A 20158-nucleotide genomic window follows, 5' to 3' on the forward strand; every position below is an offset into this window, starting at 1 on the left:
ACATTTTTTGTTGACACCGGAAGAAATCGTCATGGCTTCTGAAAAGTGTAAATCAGATTCTCCGTCAGTTGGAGGACCAAAGGCTCGTGTTGTACTGCAACAATGTTTTTCGGCTAAAGTTCAAGTGGAACCGCCAACTAACGAAGGACAAGAAGCTGAATATGTTGAAATCGGTATTTATATCTTCAACTTTCAATATTAATAATAATATGAAAAAAAAAAAAAAAACGAGATAGCAATCTTTTGTTCTCTCCTATTATTTGATTTCTTTTTAAATCCTCCTAATATTGGCGTAGGTGGGTGACCATTTAATACAAGGCACTTATGTAAAAAGGCGGTCTTCGTGGCTTTGCAAGCTGAGGACCGATGTGATATCAATCTAAATACAACGAAATGATTTTTTTTTCCAACCCAAGGAGGCCGTCTTCCCAGGCATTATCCCATTCGTCAGGGGAAAGATTGGTTTGTTGCCTGTCACCTGAAATGACTCTACCGAGAAATGCTGACAGATCCGATTACAACTTTTTCACCAATCTAGAGTGCACTCTATTTAAGGAAGCTGGATTTTTTTTATTATTATCATAAACCGATTTCATGTCTACCCATGTTGCATTGTTGCAGTGTGGGGAGTAATAAACAGCCCTAAGCTGTTGGCTGTGATCTGCGCCCACCAGATACGTTAATGACAGATCGCTTTCAAAGTTGGTGTTATTTCAAGCAAATTAATAAAGTGCATGTTAGAAATAAGAACGAAAATCGAAAACCGTAAAATTGAATTCCGTTAAAAAACAAAATTATCTCATTTGTTTTTATGTCTGTTTCAAAAAAAAACAAAAAAAAACAAATGTTATCTTCTTAATTGTCATGTCGCAAGTAGCAACATATTACTGCATTATTACATAAACATGTACTTTCACGATCCATTGATCTGTCATTATTTTTGAAATGTTTTTTTTTTGTTTTTTTTTACATGGAGTTCACCACTTATCAAGGCCCAATGGCCACTCAGGGATAAGGGTTATTGTGTGTACAGTAATCAAAGGGATAGTGTAGTAATAGTATTGGAGAATTGGTAAGGTGTCATTACTTGGGGGGGGCGGTTTATCAGGAATTTGTTTGTGTTGGACTTGAAGACATCCAGGTTGAAGTCGGGAGGGAAACAGGCAAGCGGAACAGAGTTCCACAGGCGTGCAGTTCTAAGAAAAAAGCTTTGTTCATGGTATCTACGTTTTGATTTAGGCACAGATAGGGAGTGGGGAAAATTATTGACGGTGGTTTCAGCTAGTTGTGTGTTTTTTGAGAAAGATTGGCGAGGGGGTACCAGGGAATGGAGCTCAGACGAGCACCTGCCATGGAAATAACGATAGAACAATGACAGGCTCGCTACGTCTCTTCTGTGGGAAAGAGGTTGCAGGGTAGAGAAAAGGGCATCCCCACCAAGCTATGGAGTCTATTTTGTACTCTGTCAAGGCAGGATAGGCTGTTTTTAGCAGCCCCCGCCCAGATGTGGCAGCAATACTCCATCTTTGGACGTACTTGGCTTTTATATAGATAGAGAATTGCATCATTAGTGAGATATCTTCTGGAGTGGTAGAAGGATCCCACCATTTTCCCAGCGACCTTGGCCACAGACTTGATGTACGTGTTCCATTTCAGGTCAGGTGTAAAGGTCAAACCCAGGAGCTTATCAAAGCCTGGGGCCTCCCTTAGATGAGAGCCATCCATTTCAATTAATGCCAGATGGGGATCAGAGCGTTTATGATGTAGAGATAGGAGTTTGGTCTGAGATGCATTAAAGGTAACCAGCCACCTCTTTCCCCACTGTACCACATGCTCAAGATCAGAGGAGAGAGAATCAGAGAGAACATCATCATTTACGGCCTTTGATGTGTTGCCATAGATGGTCGTGTCATCAGCATAGATGTCAACGAAAGATTTTAGTATGTGTTTTGGGAGATCATTAATGTAGATCAGGAAGAGAGTTGGACCCAGTATGGACCCCTGAGGAACTCCAGCATTAATACTGTGGACCTCTTGTAACTTGAACAAGGGAAGTAACCCATAGTTTGGAATTCTGTTTATTATTTAAGTATTGCAATTTTTTCGAAAACTAGTTTCGGTACTAGTGCACTTATTGATCCGTGCTGAAATAATGTTATTATTTAAAAAGCCATTCTTAACATGGGGAGGGTGTTATATACCTCTTCTATACTTTAACCTTACAATTGAATTAAAAAAAAAACATATAATAAAACTTTAATTAAACTTGGAAATACGATTTAAAAAATAGCACAGATCAGTAAGTGCACTAGCACTTTCATTTTCCACAATGTTCGAATATTTTAGTAATTTCGACATGCCAAAATGTAGATATTATTGGTTTTAATTGAAATTAACATATCGACTTTCATTCGCGTTCTGAACAAGTAATAACAAAATACATTGTCGACAATAATTAATCAAAATAACAACCCAAATGTAATTTGCTTGCGTCATCATATCGATCGACGTTAGACAGCATAATGCGATTAAAAAAATGTATAGGCGATAAAATGGTTTTAGGTTTATTTACTTTTTAATGTTATTTAATGAGGAAGCATTTCGAGTACAAATCTATTATTGTGTATGAAATCAAAAGAAAAAAAAATGGTATTTGGTAAGAAAGAATCGACAGATCGATTTTTTTTTTTTTTAATATGTGGTTTTAAACAAAAACAACAATACTTGTCACATCGAAAATAATAATATATCCAAAAAATGTGAAAATTCATCAAGTAGAAAAATTATTTATAGTTCAAAGTTATTTTTACGGAAAATGGGGAAAAATTGCATTTCCCTAGATGTAAACACCTTGAAGATTGCGAAAACAAGGGAATACTTATCTCCCCTTTCGCTTGTTTAATGGCGGCATTTTGTTTTGTTGCGGATCTTTGCTAGGATGCTACAAAAGTATGATCAAAGGACTTAGGTCTAAATTTAAGGAATTATTCTAGACACATTGATGGCAATTGGCAGAGAGAGAAAAAGAAAATCGTCTTACCTTTTTCTTTTTTTCTTTTTTTTTACAAGGCTCAGAAGCCACTCGGGGATAAGGGTTATTGCGTGTACAGTAATCAATGGGATAGTGTTGTAGTATTTGTTGGTATTGGAGATTTGATAAAGTGTCATTACTTAAGGGGCGGTTCGTCAGGAATTTGTTTATGTTGGACTTGAAGACATCCAAGTTGAAGTCAGGTGGGAAACAGGCAAGAGGTAGAGAGTTCCACAGGTGTGCAGTTCTAAGAAAAAAGCTTTGTTCATGGAATCTACGTTTTGATTTAGGCACAGACAAAGAGTGGGGAAAACTTTTGACAGTGGTTTCAGCTAGACGGGTGTTTATCGTGAAAGATTGGCGAGGGGGGACCAGAGATTGAAGCTCAGACGAGCATTTGCCATGGAAATAATGATAAAACAACGATAGGCTCGCAACATCTCTTCTGTGGGAGAGAGGCTGCAGGGAAGAGAAAAGGGCATCCCCCACTAAGCCACGGAGTCTATTTTGTACTCTGTCAAGGCAGGATAGGCTGTTTTTTGCAGCTCCTACCCAGATGTGGCAGCAGTATTCCATCCTTGGATGTATTTGGCTTTTATATAGATAGAGAATTGCATCAGTAGTGAGATATCTTCTAGAGCGGTAGAAGGATCGCACCATTTTCCCAGCGACCTTGGCAACAGACTTGATGTACGTGTTCCATTTCAGATCAAGAGTAAAGGTCAAACCCAGAAGCTTATCAATACATGGGGCCTCCCCTAGATGAGAGTCATCCATTTCAATTAATGCCAGATGGGGATTAGAGCGTTGATGATGTAAAGATAGGAGCTTGGTGCTTTTGTACGGGTATGTCTTGCAACAGATTACGTTGGTTGCGACCTAAGGTATTAGTACTTGAAGTCCCATAAATGTTAGTAAATACCACAAATTAAATTGTTAGAAAAGAATAACTACCCTGATGGTAGGAACCAAATGTAAAGAGAAAGGCGTGGGGTCATAAGTTTGTGAACAATAAGCCATTTTATAACATGATCCAAGGTCACATGATTACCCATTACCTTCCAAAAGAGGAACCTTGAAGAGTGGGACCAATATCAGCATGCAAAGTATTTTCTGGGGGAACTCTCCCAGGAATACATAGACAAAGAACATTCCTTGTAATGGCTCAAGAGGAGAGCCCTCTATCACGATCAGGAAAAGGTTATAATGGCTGCTCAAGACCAGGGATTGATGACAAATGCATTCAACAAGATGGCAGGTATCAGTAATGACAATAAATGCAGATTCTGCCACACGGAATTGGAAAGTGTGAGTCATCTGGTATCAAGTTGCAAGGTTCTTTTGGAGGACGGCTACTACACAGCGAGACATGATGGAGCATGTAAGTACCTCCACTGGAACATCTGTAAAAAATTAAACATCCAATGTACCATCAAGTCCTGAGAACATCACCTGAAAGAACAGTTGAAAATGACTTGTATACCATACATTACGACTATGTAATCCCTACAGCCACCTACCTTGAAAATGTTGCTATGAAACCTGACATAGTTATATGGAATAAGTCAGAGAGAGTTGCAACCTTGGTTGAAGTGAGTGTCCCTAATGATGGAGGTCTGAACAGAGCTGAAAGGTAGAAACAGACCAAATATCAAGGTATCATGTATGATATGGAAAGAAACTGGAATCTTAGGAAGATATCAATCATACCAGTTATTATAGGTGCTACAGGGCTTATGAAGAAAAAACTTAAGTTCTACTTAACTGATATTCCTGGTGAACCAAGTGCAAAAGAGATCCAGACAATTGCACTTAACGAGGATACTAAAAAGAGCTCTCGGCCAGTTTCAATAAAAAGCAGGGCAATGTTGGTAGCTGGTTTGGCTGCCCCATACCCAGCGTTAAAATCTTCAAAGGAAGAAAATTTTTTAAAAATAATAATAAAATTTTTTTAAAAAAATATAAAAAACAATCAGAAAGGGGAATGCACTTTTGCATCTGTTTCCTCAAACCAGAGGCCATTGACGGTGAGTAACATTTTCTTATAGTTTTAGGCGATAGAAACACAATAGCAGTTGTTCTATTCGATAAATTTTTGTAATTTTTGGATATATTACTATTTTCTACATGGCAATTAAGTAAGTACTGTTGTTTTTGCTTAAAAACCATATTAAAAAAATGTGATCTGTCGACTCTACCTTAACAAGCACCGAAAAAATATGCTGCAAGAATCAAGTTGAGGTGTAATGGAATTAATAAAATAGGAATCTCAGTAGTTTTTTCTTTTGATAGCGTGGTGGCAGAGTTGAATGTTACTGAAACATGGCAAAAAAGAGGAAGAAACAATGCAGCTGTTGTGTGATAATGTAAAAAATTACAAATGAAAGGAAGTCATTAGTAAAAAGGATTACAATAATTGTATAAACTATAGTACAAAAAAAAAAAAACGATTTAGTGTTGGTGTGTTTAAAAAGTTGGACTATAATCTTATTTATATTTTGACTGTTTTTTTATACTTATTTTCTCTTCATATTGCTCTTTTTTCTTTTAATAAGACTTTTTCACTTTCTGGCTAAGATAAAAAGATATATATATATAAATTAGCAAGAGGGGTGCAGCATTGCCCGGTCATAAAATATGGTTAAATGAAAAACAAGACTTGGGTGCCATCTTATGTTATTAAAAGAAAAAAAATATCGCGTGGTGGATGTATGTAAGAAAGTTGAGAACTAAAAGATAGGAGAAAGAGAAAAAAAGCAGCGTGCCGGGCACAAACTTGCATAATTTAAGTTTGTAAGCAAACATGTTATCAATTAGACCACAACGATACATGTTATAACCTTAAAAATTTAGCTTTTTAAAATGAAACAACAAATCGATCACTCACCCATGTGCAATAAAGAAACAAGGTTTTACCTGACCCCCTTTCAAACAAAACAACATTTCTACATGAAATAATCGGTAATGTTTTCTAATTTTTCGATATTATGTGTCCAAGAGATTTTTCTTTTTAACAGTACCACTTTTCTATATATTATGTGTTCAAGAGATTTTTCTTTTTAATGGTACCACTTCAATGTGGATGACAAAAGTTTTAGCAGATATACAAACACACATAGATGATTCTCCTTTATATAATAGAAGATTATATGATTGTATTACTGTGCTTTCTTAGGTGTTACTCAAATGAAACCAGTGTTTATAAAATAATGTTTGATAACAAGTAGAGCTTACAAGTCCTTGTACCCCCCTCCTGACAAACAGCAAAATCCCATCCCTACAAAGTAGAGATTTGTAGATGTAAGAAAGCCTTTTACTCCAATAGTTTCTTCCTCAGAACGGCTAGGCTTTGGAACTCCCTTCCAGGTTCCTGCTTTCCCGCCTGTACTGACGTTCAGAAGTTCTAGTGTAAGGTGAACAGACATCTTGCTGTTCAACTCCCTACATAGTATCACTGCAACTTATGTCCCTGATAGTAACCTTCTACATCAAAGTGGCACTGTGCCTTGTTTGGGGTGAAAATGGAATTTAAAAAAAAACAAAAACTGTATTATTGTATAATTTTCTTTATTCATACAAACATTATATATGTATTTTTCGGCTGTGAGTTCTTTTGAAATCTAGCTACTCATCTAAACTGGTTTTAAATGCATTTAATATATCAGGTTTAAACAAAATAATGGAAACACCTTAAAGCAGGGGGTTTTCTGAGGATAGCTTTTTAATGAAATCCAAACTTGTGAAGCTCTTGGCAAACAATTTTTGTTAAAATGGAATTACGCAGATGATTTTTAAAACTCTACTGTAATTTGGAGTGCCTTGGTTTTTGGTTTTGTGCTCTTTTTTCATGATCCTTACAATGGCTGGACAATCTCTTTCAGACAGCTTCGGCTTTCTTGCAGAATTTTGTTTAGAGAGAAGGATGTTTTACCTTCTTGTTCATAGGCTGTCATCACCTTCGAGACACTTCTTGATACAGTCACCATTTTTGTTATAGTAACAACTATCATACAGACACCAGCAATCCACCGCCTTTGAAAATCTGATGTCATTTTAATTTTTCTTACAAATTTGCACAATCTCAAACACAAAATAGATTGAATTAATTAGTTCAGGACAACAATAACCATAAATAAAAACTATTTGAATTAATTAAAAAGGGCAGGTTGGAAAAATATGAAGATCCATGACTGGAAAAATCATGTAGTTTCTATTGAGGTCTGATGCTGAGGTTTCATTGCTAACTTAACCTCTACATTAGCCAATGATTTTGAACTTTTCCCTATTAGACAAGAGGAAATGTATAAATAAAAAGACATGAAGACAAGGCTCTATCTGCATCAGCGTGGATATGGCAGTTGCACAGATTTTATAGTATTATCATCGATTGTTTCTGTTTTGTTTAATGAATTTTGGTTGTGTGTGTTTATTACATGACTCATGTTCTTAGTGCATGAAAAGTATATCTTTCAATCTGTCATTAATGTCAGTGTCTGGTTGGTGCAAATCACAACCGACAGTTTAGGGTTGTCCGTTTATTACCTCCTCCTTCCCCTCACGGCAACAAGATTAAACAATAGACATGAAATCAGTTTATTGTAAAGAATTCAGCTTCTTTAAATAGAGTGCACTATAGATGGGTGAAAAAGTATGAAAAGTATATCATCATTGATTTTCTATCAAACATTTTGTGTAGTGAATTATTTGTGTTGAAATTTTTGTCTATTAGTTTTAAGATAGCACATCCAATGTTTGATAATTGGAGGGTTAAACAAGATTATTTTTTGGCTTACTGTTTTTTCTGTGGTTAGTACACTTTATTTTTGCATAAGCTCTCTTACAGAAGGTACTCAAATCAAGGAGAATACATCCAACTCTGACCTAACATGCTATATATATATATATATATATATATACATATATAATGATCGTTCATACTGAAGAAGACCAAAGGATCGGTCAAAAAATATGTGCTTTTGAAAGAAACATTTTTTTTTTTTTTTTTTTCAAGACTTTTTGTATTCCTATATGTCAACACAGAAAATAAATACAGAAAAGGTATAAACATTTATATATTTTTTGTATTGATTTTTTATCCATACATATATATATATATATATATATATATATATAAAGATTAAAATTCTTAAATATTTTTTTCTCCAAAAATTTGATAGGTTAAACTATATCAACCAATGGCAATGTACATATACCAATAAAAGTTAAGCCAAGTAAATTGACTCAGATATTAAGCTTCATGATTATCAGTTTCTATATAAAGTTTTCAAAACTGTCTGATGAGATGCTAATTGGGAATATTTTTGAACAATGTAAAGTTTAAAATTGTTTGAATGGTATTGCAACAATTGTAACATTCTTGAAAAATATATATGATGCAAAATGTTTTTCCTTGTTATTTTGGCTTTGAAAACTTCATTAAAATTATTTGAAAACCAGAAAATACCAAGGAAAATTTTTTATTAAATGAGATTTTCAGTGTTGACACAACCCTTATTAAAGAAGGCTATTACTTTTAGCGTTGTTTTTTTTCTCCGTTTTTTTCCCTCCTTCTTCATTTTAGATGTTAAATTCCTTGCAGATTAAATCTGCATGGAATGAATAAAAACAGGTCTGTTTTTATTGACGATGGCAGTCAGTCTGAATCAATGTGCACATTACACTGGTTGGGGCAAATTTGAAATAGGAGGCTTGTTGTCACATCTTCGAAGACATTGCTTAGGTAAATTAAAATTATCTAAAAACCAGAAAATGCCATACAAGAACAGACGTTTCTTTCATCACGCCACACAGATTTAATCTCCAAGGACTCTAACATCTAAAATGAAGAAAAAACAATGGAAACAAACAACACTAAAAAAAGCAAAAGTTTTCTTTAATAAGGATGTGTGTCAACACCGAAAGTCTCAAACAAAAAGAAAAAAATTTTATCATTTAATAAAAAATTTTCCTTGGCATTTTCTGGTTTTCAAATAATTTTAATTTACCTAAGAAATATCTTTTAAGATGTGACAACAAGCCTCCTATATATATATATATATATATATATATATATATATATATATATATATATATATAATAATTTTTTACATGCACAAAAGTTATCCATGAACATGTTTCTGGGATCACCTGTCGTCAGCATGGCTAGACTTTTAACAAGGATCGAGCTCATAACTGCCCAATCGGCAGCCTGAGGTTTTACCACCAAGCTACAATACCCCGTCAAATTTTTATGTACGACTTTATTGCTTTTAAATATATGTATTATTTTTAATTTGTTTTTTATTATTAGTGATTCTGTTGTATTTAATTGTTTCATTTACCTAAGCATTGAGGAGTCACCTGCCTTTTGTTTTATATATATATATATATATATATATATATATATATATATATATATATATATATATATATATATAGGTCCAATATATAAAATCAACACTAGGTTCTTTGATATGACAGGGGCACATTCAAAATTAATGTTTCTGTTTAGAGCACAATTGAAGCATGATACTTGACTTTTGCATTTTAAATTTGAATGCTAGCCATTATATATAAAATAATTTTATAAAATCAACAGAAAGTTCTCTACAGTGCAATGTAAACTACAATATATTGTGAATTTAGTCACTACAAGAGACATGTGAAGCTTCCTCCAGGTGCATTGTGATTTGTCCCCAATTAGAGCAGCCAATCAATCGATTTGATTGAAAACTAGGTGATTTAAATGACAGTAAATATATGGGAGTGTGAAACTATGGTTAATCATCATTCAATCCCAGGCAACGTTGGATTACCCTGCTAGTTTAGTACTAATTTAAACGGATTTAAGAATTTTTAATATTTAATGGTGGCATATCAACCATCTATCATATAAATCTCACCTGTCTGTTTAAATGTATGTGTGAATGTATATTTGTATTTCTTGCAAAAACTTTTGATAAGGTGACGGATTTTCACAAGATCAGTATCATCTTGAAACTCTACCTTTTAGACGATAAATATCGAAAAATTAGCCAAAAATATTAATTCCTTCACCCTTAACTGGACACTTTTCTACAGGGATGGGTCGCTTTTTTTTGCCGATATTTTTGAAAGTCATTGCCTCTTTTCGATTGTCTAGCCTTAATTTAAACCTATGTCACTTTCGGTTTGGTGATGGGCGCAACAGCTAACACATCACATTTTTTTTTTTTTTTTACTTTCTTTTCCTCCGGTTTCAGCCTACCTGCCTTTTTTTTTTCACTCACAATTTTCCTTTTTTTTTTTTTCACTTGCAATTTTCCTTTTTTTTTTTTTTCACTCACAATTTTCCTTTTTTTTTTTTTTCACTCACAATTTTCCTTTTTTTTTTCTTTTGCTCAACCAACAGCCTTACACACACATTTACTTCCTTTTCCGTCTTCACGTCACGGGTTTGAGCCTGCCTGCCAGCAGCCTACTACAACTTTTTTTTTTTTTTTTTTTGCTAAACACACACCTACAAACACCCAGGCTAGTAGTTATATAAATATTAAAATGCCATCTGTTTCATTTCTCTTGTCTACTTACAGGTCGTGGACTCATTGTCTATGTGTGTTTTATGAAAGGTGCAACCGAAGAGGTTGTCGACCGGATGGTCAGGTCCGTTTTGAATGTTCGTCTCAGTGAAAACGGAGATGGGAAACTAGTATCAATTCTTGACCTTCCCGGCGACGTGCTGATCATTCCACAAGCCACCCTGGGTGGGAACATCAAAAGCAAGTGCATGCAATACCACAAGAACATTGCCAAAGACGAAGGGTTTCACTTATACACACGCTTTACGAACATTTGCCGTAACACTGTTAAGGAAAACAACAAAAACATTGAGAACAATCACGTCGTAAAGAATGGCACGTACGGAAACCGACAAGTGTTAAGTATGGTCACAAATGGACCTTTCACACATCTCATCGAATTTGTATAAGCAAATAAATTTTTTTAATTCAACCAGATATACATTTTGTTTTTATTTCTGAATAAATAGTGATTGTCACCCAACAGGTCACACAGGTATCTATATTATATTTCTTTCATTTTTTTTTCTGAAACTATTGAACTGATTGCACTTAAAAAAAATTTTTAGGACATTTGCTATTATAAGGTGCAGCAAACTAATTATTATGGTATATTCGATCTACAGTTAGGGATTAATAAAGATTAGTTACCGCAATACCACATTTACTTTAAAAGTTTTCTCTAAAACTACAGCACCGATTTGGCTGAAATAGTGTTTGGACTTTTGTTATGATATGGTGCAGCAAACTAAATATTATGGTATCGATTTGATGTGCTGTTAGGGTTAGGAATTAGTATTTAATGTAAAACTGAGCATCATCTCGGGATTTTTATTCTGGGCCTCAAAATCAACAGAGATTAGACCATTCCTTTAATGATCCGGTCCGTATTGATTTTGTGGTGGAAGTTTAGTTCTGTGGAGTTCTAGGAGATCCACCCTCCTTTTTTTTTTTATTACATTTTCACCTTAAACAAGGCACATTGCCACTTTGATGTAGAGGGCTACTATCAGGGACATAAGCTACAGGGGTACTATGTAAGGAGTTGGGCGGCAAGATGTCGGTTCACATTACACTTGAACTTCTGTTTCTAGGCCTTGCCTTCTCTCTTTGAGAAGGGGTTAGTTTATTGCTAATCGCCTGAAGTGTCCTTACTGGGGAATGCCTCTCCTCTGGAGCGCAGACTTCTCAATCCCACTTTCTGACCCTGGTGTCTAAGTTTTTGCAGTGGGAGAGAACTAAAAATAACTTTTTTTTCAATCGTCAATTTGGCATAAAGCACTAATTCTAAGTCTAAAACTATAAGTTTTCCCTGTTTTTAATGGACTAACAAGTCTAAAACGTAGTATCTCGTATTTCAATAAAAATGATTATCCATTGTTACTAATTATTGATATTTTTAAGCTTCAACCAGAACTTGCTCCCATACTTACGAAACTATTTAAGCGCTGCCTTAAGGAGAAGTGCTTTCCGACTCCCTGGAAGACCTCATCAGTTTGCCCTGTATTTAAGAATTCAGGTGATAAGTCATCTCCTTCTCAATACAGACCTATAAGTCTCCTGTGTGTTATGAGTAAATTGCTGGAATCCATATGAAATAGAGAAATAGTCAACCACCTCAGCAGGAATAACCTTCTTAGTGACACACAATATGGTTTCCGCTCTGCAAGATCTACCGCAGATGTGCTGACGGTTATATCTCACAGGATTAGTGAATCTCTTGACAAAGGCTTCCTTTCTAGGGCAATTGCTCTCGACATATCAAAGGCCTTCGACAAGGTATGGCATAAGGGTCTACTTCACAAGATTTCCAGCTACGGTATAACTGGAAATGTTTTCTCAATCATTAAATCATTTCTCTCCGATAGGCTCATAAGAGTAGTGGTAGATGGACAAAAATTGGAGGCCTGCAATATAAATGCTGGAGTCCCTCAGGGGTCAATCCTGGGCCCAACTTTCTTCCTGATCTACATCAATGACCTCCCTAAACACATACTTAAATCATTCGTTGACATCTATGCTGATGACACGACCATCTACGGCAACACATCAAAGGCTGTAAATGACAAAGTTCTCTCTGATTCTCTCTCCTCTGATCTCGAGCGCGTGGTTCAGTGGGGGAAGATGTGGCTGGTTACCTTTAATGCATCCAAAACCAAACTCCTATCCTTACATCATCAACGCTCTGATCCCCATCTGGTATCAATTGTGATGGATGGCTCTCGTCTGGGTGAGGCCCCGTGTTTTGACAAGCTTCTGGGTTTGACCTTTACTCCTGATCTGAAATAGAACACGTACATCAAGTCTGTTGCCAAGGTCGTTGGAAAGATGGTGGGATCCTTCTACCGCTCCAGAAGATATCTCACTACGGATGCAATTCTCTATCTATATAAAAGCCAAGTACGTCCAAGGATGGAATACTGTTGCCATATCTGGGCAGGGACTGCTAAAAACAGCCTATCCTGCCTTGACAGAGTACAAAATAGACTTCGTGGCTTAGTGGGGGATGCCCTTTTCTCTACCCTGCAACCTCTCTCCCACAGAAGAGACGTTGCGAGCCTGTCCTTGTTTTATCGTTATTTCCATGGCAGATGCTCATCTGAACTCCAATCTCTGGTCCCCCCTCGCCAATCTTTCACGAAAAACACCCGTCTAGCTGAATCCACTGTGAAAAATTTCCCCCACTCTATATCTGTGCCTAAATCAAAACGCAGATTCCATGAACAAAGCTTCTTTCTTAGAACTGCACGCCTGTGGAAGTCTGTTCCGTCTGCCTGCTTCCCTCCGGATTACAACTTGGTTGTCTTCAAGTCCAATGTTAACAAATTCCTAATGAACTGCCCCCTTAAGTAAACATATCAGCAAATCTCCTCACTAACGTAATGTACTTGCAATAACCCTTATCCCTGAGTGGCTTCCGGGCCTTGATAAGTGGTGATCACTGTGTAAAAAAAAAAAAAAAAAAAAAAAAAAACACAAGTCAGTCAACAAATGATTACAGAATATCAATTTCATTGGATTATTCTGACTAATATTCTCATCTTCATCATCTATATGTTAATACGATAGCGTGTGTGTTATTTTGTGTGTCACGCTTACATCTTTTTTCTTCCAAGTGACTGTCATTTAATTGTTACGACCTTCCATTTCTTGTAATAAATAATTTTATTAAGAATTCTTCATAAGTTTTTGTTTGGTTTCGATTCAAGCTGATGCATCCAAGTCATGGATATATTTTTTTTGTTGGCATTCTGTGGATATTTAGCGTAAATGAAGACGCTCTGATGTTACTGTAGTTCTTTTGTTAAAACTGCAAAAGTATTTATCTAAGTTAGCAAGAACACCTGGTTATAAAATATGCTTAAATATGATATTTTTAATTCATGCAGATTTTGCATATATTATTATGGTGTATAAAGTTGTGATATAAAAGAAAATATATCCATGTGACTTGGGTGCATCAGCTTGAATCGAAACCAAAACTTATGAAAAAAAAATGTGTATATATATATATATATATATATATATATATATATATATAACTTGAGTTCCTTCAGTTATAATCAAAACCAAAACTTATGAAGAATTCTTGGTAAAATTATTTATTACAAGAAATAGAAGGTCATAATAATTAAATGGCATTCACAAAAAGATATAAACGTGACACACAAAATAAGTAACACACACTATCCTATTATTAGATCGGTGCAAAAATAATGTTGTTTTTTATGTTAACTATGTATATAAAAACGACATTATTTTTTCACCAACCTAATAATATATAGATACTTAAGCTCATATTTAAAATAATATCTTTGCCTGACTATTACGATGAGTGTAAGTTCTCCATAAACATTTTGTATGTTTAGTGCTTTTATTTATTTTATGATCAATTTTGTTTCATTAATTACAAAACACTTTCAGACATTGTATGTTGTCTGTTAAAAAGAATTAATCTTTATGAAACTTAACTGACTTTTTTCCCAACACTTAAATACACAAACGTTATGTTATTTCATTCCTGCAAATAATGTTCCAAAATAAAACAAATCCAATGTAAACAAATTCTTGTTAAGCCGTCTCCATAAATAATCAAATTCTACCCAATTTACATCATTAACGATTCCTACACAACTACCTTACATTCATTAATCCTTATCCTCAAGTGGCCTTCGCGCCTTGATAAATGATGACCATTATTTGACCAAGTTGGTCATCAATAAAGCTCACCTGGCTTGCTGTCATATGGGGATCAGTTCGACCTTAAGCAAATTGAGGTTGACTGGATCCTGGATCCCTCAGGGGACACAAGCAGTTAAAAAAGTTTTACACAGTTGTGTTACATACAAGAAAATTAATGCGTTGCCCTACAAGGCCCCTTCAGGGTCTCAGTTACGCTCTCATCGAGTAAACTTCATCCATCAAGCAAGTGGGAGTAGATTTCACTGGACATTTTTTTGTAAAAAGTAATAATGAAAATTCTGCTTTTTATGTGCATATGAGTTTGTGTGCCATGTCTATGGAATTAGTGCCAGACACGAGCACAAGATCATTCTTGCTGGCTTTTATTAGGTTTACCGATTCATTTGGCGTTCCCACTTACGTTTATTCAGACAATGCTAAGTTGTTTTTAGCATCTGGCATCCTATTATCTGATATTTTCATCTTGGACCATTTGAAACAACATTAAAGTCTACCTCTATCAAACACATGACTATTACTCTTAATTCTGCTGGGCAGAGGATGCTTGGGAGAGACTTATTAGAACTGTCAGTGTTTAAGGAAGTTAATGAGCAAGAAGAAATTTAACTATTTTGGGTTCCTAAACACCCTTTCTGATGTGGAGAAATTATAGGCTACTCACTTTTATGCCTTCCTCGGATGGAGGTTTGACCCCAACCATTTTTTGCAAACAGGTTATCACCTCCGCTTGTTTATTAACAACTACGGATCAGAGGAACTAACCCTGATCCGCCTCATAGAACTAGTCTAATACGTTTACTTCAAATGAGGGATGAATACATTCACAAATTCATGAATATTTGGAACGACTACCTTTTATCGTTGCGAGAAGTTAACACCAACATTAAGGACGTTAATTCTCCAAAACTTTCAGTGGGTGAGATTGTGTTAATCAAAACCCCTAATACACCTAGACATCAATGGAGCCTGGGTAAAGTTATTAAAATTTTCAATGGTAATGATAATAAGGCTCGCTCCACCTCAGTCTTGAAGGATGGATATAAGCATGTACATTCATTAAAACATTTTGTTCCCCTTCAAATTAGGGATGAACAGGAATCTGCTTCAGCAGAAATTATGGAGGAGGGTGGTCCATTCTTCTGTCCAGTTTGTTCCATTGCTAATGATAGAAATTCCCCTAAGGTGTGTTGCAATTCTTGTATAAGTGGTATCACTTCAGTTGTGTTGGGGTCAAACTAAGGGATACTGAGGGAGAATGGTTATGTCCTAATTGTAAGGATAAAGTCTTACTTTAATCAGTCAGTTGGTTTTCGGTTGACTCTTATTTGTAATTAATATCACTTGTATTATCGTTGTTGATAATTATAGCAGTAGACAAGAGTATGCACATACTAAATTGATAATATTATTTACTCTCAAACACACATATTACTTCAAGCAACAAGCAAGTTCTGTCAGAATATTCCTTACCTGTCTCCATTTGACATTTCATGGTCATAATAAAAAAAAAAGTAATGATTAACCATTACTTTTTCCTTTTGCTCTCGGCAATATGTAAGAAAATTTTCAGTCATAATACAAGCCCTAACTGCCATTGTATCAATCGATTTGATTAGTCGAATCTAATCAGACATGTCATGTGCCTTTGGTGCCAATTTCTATTTTCTTTTCAGATTTATCAGTCCTTTCCAGACCAGCAAAGAGGACGGACTCATTTTTATTATGTTTTCTAATAAGGAGACTTTGGCGCTAACATTAGTGCCTTCTTTACTTCAGATCTCAGCCATGCATGAAGTATAAAACATTTGTAAAGGCCAATGAATTAGGCTTACTTATAAGATAGAATGTCTTCAACCACATTACAGACTTTTCTTATTATTATCAACTTTCCATCTTCGGTACGCAGCCTGTCTGCATTGCACCAACTTTTGGGGGCCATGAGCTCCTATGGAACAAGGCTAATTTCATCCTTTACCTGCAGCAGACTATGACAACATTGCAGGATGCAAAAGTAATCAAACTATCGCTTAATGGAAGCAAACTACTCGCTCCAAAGTTGTACGCAAGATGGGCGCACTATTTTGCAGTAATATCTTGTATACCAATAAAGTTTGTTATGAATTTTACAGGTAGGGTTTGTTGTTTTGTGGTTGTCTCATTTCTTGTCTTTCAACAAAGAACATCGAACATGTTAGATATAATTCCCATCTTGACAAAATAATTCCTATCAAAACAAAAAAGATATCATGAAGCTTGAATTTAACCTGAAAAAACTATTTAAAAATAGCGTAGTAGTAAAAGTGCACAAGCACCAACTTAATCTTTTAGATCAATTAAAAAGTATTAAAAACTATGTAACAACAAAAAAAAAAAAAATGAACCACATTTTTTTAAAAACTTTCTCATTTCAAATGTCCACTAATGATTTCTCTGTGATGAGAAAAGTCACTTTACTACACACGTGCGAACGCATCATGTAAGGAAAGCGTTAACGAAGGCGGTGAAATGGCGCAAAATAGTTCCCGGGTCTAGGGGCTAATACCATGCAAACAGTAAATTTGCGACGGGTTTAAATGCCAGATTTGTTTTCAGCAGCCTTGATAACCTCTAAAAGCACAAACTAGAATGGTCGCCATTGTGTTACAGTAGCAGTGTCAGATGTCGCCATTAAAAATAAGTGATAAAAATCTGAATAATTAAACTCACTATCTTTCAAGGCTTATAACTACTCGAAAAATGTAATTTAAACCCTAATTTTTTTTCAATAAAAGGAGCAAAGACCAAATTTTAAAATAATACAAGATTTAATAGAAAAATATGCAATATTTTTTTTAAATCGGTTTTCTTTAAAAAAGATTTCAAGAAATTCAATGAATTTTAACTTACTCCAATTATAATAAATTCCAAAAAAAATCACTTACCTATAAAAAATACTAATCAATCGGTGCTTCCATTCTTCATTTATAAGAATTTGTCCATATTTATATTTCATGTACTTTTTAAATAAAAAATTTTTATAAGCAATCATTCGAAAAGATCGCGATTTTCAAATATAATAATGTGGTCACAGGGTGGAGTTTCTTCCAATCGACAAATACAGAGGCTGAAAAGCGCCATAATTAATTATTTCAAAAACGTAATAACAACACATTAAATCAAATATATTTCCCGGTAGTAACTATATAAAGAAACAAATATTTGAAGTGCTAATATCTGTCTTATCTCCTCTTTGAATTTCTGACATGTGGTTACTGTCAACAATCAAATTAGTCAAGTATGGGTTATCGTATTTGAAAAATGATCATGTTTCACTCATCAAATTTTACTTTCTTTTTTTTTTACGACAAATTTTCCATTTTTTTTTTATTCTCTTAAAGAATTATATGAGTTTTTGATTTAAAGTATTTTATTTCTTCTTTATGCAATGAATTTTTTTCTCTCAAAAATCTAAAAAAACAAAAAAACAGCTACATTGAATGAAATAGAAAAAATTAATGTAGGTGTCCAATTTTTACAGGACGATATTTTCAAAATGTGAGGTTTAACGTAAAAAAAAAATAAAAATATCAACGTGTTTTTTGTTTTTTTAAGGTTTTAAACTTTTGACTTTACAGGTAAATTTACACATAACTATACTTTTGGTTTTGTTTTAAATTAGATTATTTTATTTTATGTTTTTTTTTTTACATAGGCATCACCACATTATCAAGGCCAAGAGGCCACTCAAGGATAAGGGTTAAAGAGTGTACAGTAGAAATTGGACAATATAGTAATCATTAGTAATGAAAATTTGGTAAATTTGATAACTTATATGGAACGGCTCATCAAGAACTTATTTACGTTAGACTTGAAGACAACCATATTGTAGTCAGCCGCAAAGCAGGAAAACGGAAGACAATTCTACAGGCATGCAGTTCTAAGAAAGAAGCTTTGTTCATGGAATCTACGTTTAGGTTTAGGCACAGATAAAGAGTGTGGAAAATTATTGATAGTGTTTACAGCTAGACGAGTGTTTCTTGTGAAAGTTTGGCGAGGGGGGACCATAGATTGAAGCTCAGTTGAACACTTTCCATGAAAATAACGATACATCAAAGACAAACTCGCAACATCTCTTCTGTGAGATAGAGGTTGCAAGGAAGAAAAAAGGACATTTCCTATGAGGCTACAAAGTCTATTTTGAACTCTATCAAGGCAGGACAAGTCCTTTCTAGCAGCTCCTGCCCAGATGTGGCAACAGTATTCCATCCTTGGACGTACCTGGCTCTTATATAGATAGAGAATAGCATCAGCAGTGAGATATCTACTGGATCGATAGAAAGATCCCACCATTTTTCCAGCGGCCTTGGCAACAGATTTGATGTATGTGTTCCATTTAAGATCAGGAGTAATGGTCAAGCCAAGAAGCTTGTCAAAACTTGAGGCCTCCTGAAGACGAGAGCCATTCATTTCAATTGATACCAGATGTGGATCAGAATGTTGATGATGTAAAGAGAGAAGCTTGGTTTTAGATGCATTAAAAGTAACCAGCCACTTACCCCATTGTACTACGTGCTCAAGATCAGAGGAGAGAGAATTGGAAAGAACTTGGTCGTTTACTGTCTTAGATGTGCTACCATAAATGGTAGTGTCGTCAGCATAAATGTCTACAAATGATGTAAGGATGTGATTTGGAAGATCATTAATGTAGATCAGGAAAAGAGTTGGGCCCAGGATGGACCCCTGAGGGACACCGGCATTAATACTGTGAGCTTCTGATTTTTGCCCCTCAACTACTACTCTTATGAACCTATCAGAAAGAAATGATTTAATAATTGAGAAGACATTTCCAGCAATACCATAGCTAGAGATCTTATGAAGTAAACCTTTATGCAATACCCTATTAAAGGCCTTAGATATGTCAAGAGCAATTGCCCTAGAAAGGTTGCCTCCATCGAGAGATTTACTAATCCTATGAGATATAACTGTAAGCACATCTGCTGTAGATCTAGCAGAACGGAAACCATATTGAGTGTCACTAAGAAGGTTATTTTTGTTGAGATGGTTAATTACTTCTGTATTTAACACAGATTCCAGCAACTTACTCATGACGCACAGGAGACTTATTGGCCTGTACTGAGAGGGGGATGAGCGATCACCTGAATTCTTAAATACATATATTTATTGATCACCTGAATTCTTAAATACAAATATTTATTGATCTTTTATCTTCAATTTGTGAAATATAAACCTTAGGTGAGAAAATTAATTATTTAATTTTAATAAACATTTAAAAATGGCGGGGGGGGGATTAAAAAAAAAAAAACGTTTGTCTAGAATATTATATTCGGTTTAATGGAAAGAGCATAAAATTTCACATTAAACCTGAAAA

The 20158-nt window shown here is 34.8% G+C and overlaps 1 protein-coding gene across 1 annotated transcript; it reads left to right on the forward strand.

Annotated features, from left to right (window-relative positions):
- LOC145295875 (D-aminoacyl-tRNA deacylase 2-like) lies at positions 1 to 11025 on the forward strand. Its single transcript, XM_080141615.1, has 2 exons — positions 1 to 173; positions 10603 to 11025. The coding sequence occupies exons 1-2, from the start codon at positions 32 to 34 to the stop codon at positions 10995 to 10997; spliced, it is 537 nt and encodes a 178-aa protein (XP_079997741.1). The 5' UTR covers positions 1 to 31; the 3' UTR covers positions 10998 to 11025.
- Positions 11026 to 20158: the final 9133 nt, after the last annotated feature.

Source organism: Euprymna scolopes, chromosome 16 (assembly GCF_053919585.1).
Source record: "Euprymna scolopes isolate OS-2025 chromosome 16, ASM5391958v1, whole genome shotgun sequence".
NCBI classification, from domain to species: Eukaryota; Metazoa; Mollusca; class Cephalopoda; order Sepiida; family Sepiolidae; genus Euprymna; species Euprymna scolopes.

Bases quoted from the DNA above. Each gene is read 5' to 3' on its own strand.
- LOC145295875 (XM_080141615.1), top strand. From the start codon at position 32: ATGGCTTCTGAAAAGTGTAAATCAGATTCTCCGTCAGTTGGAGGACCA. The intron at 174-10,602 runs GTATTTATATCT...GTCTACTTACAG, and splicing joins AGCTGAATATGTTGAAATCG to GTCGTGGACTCATTGTCTAT.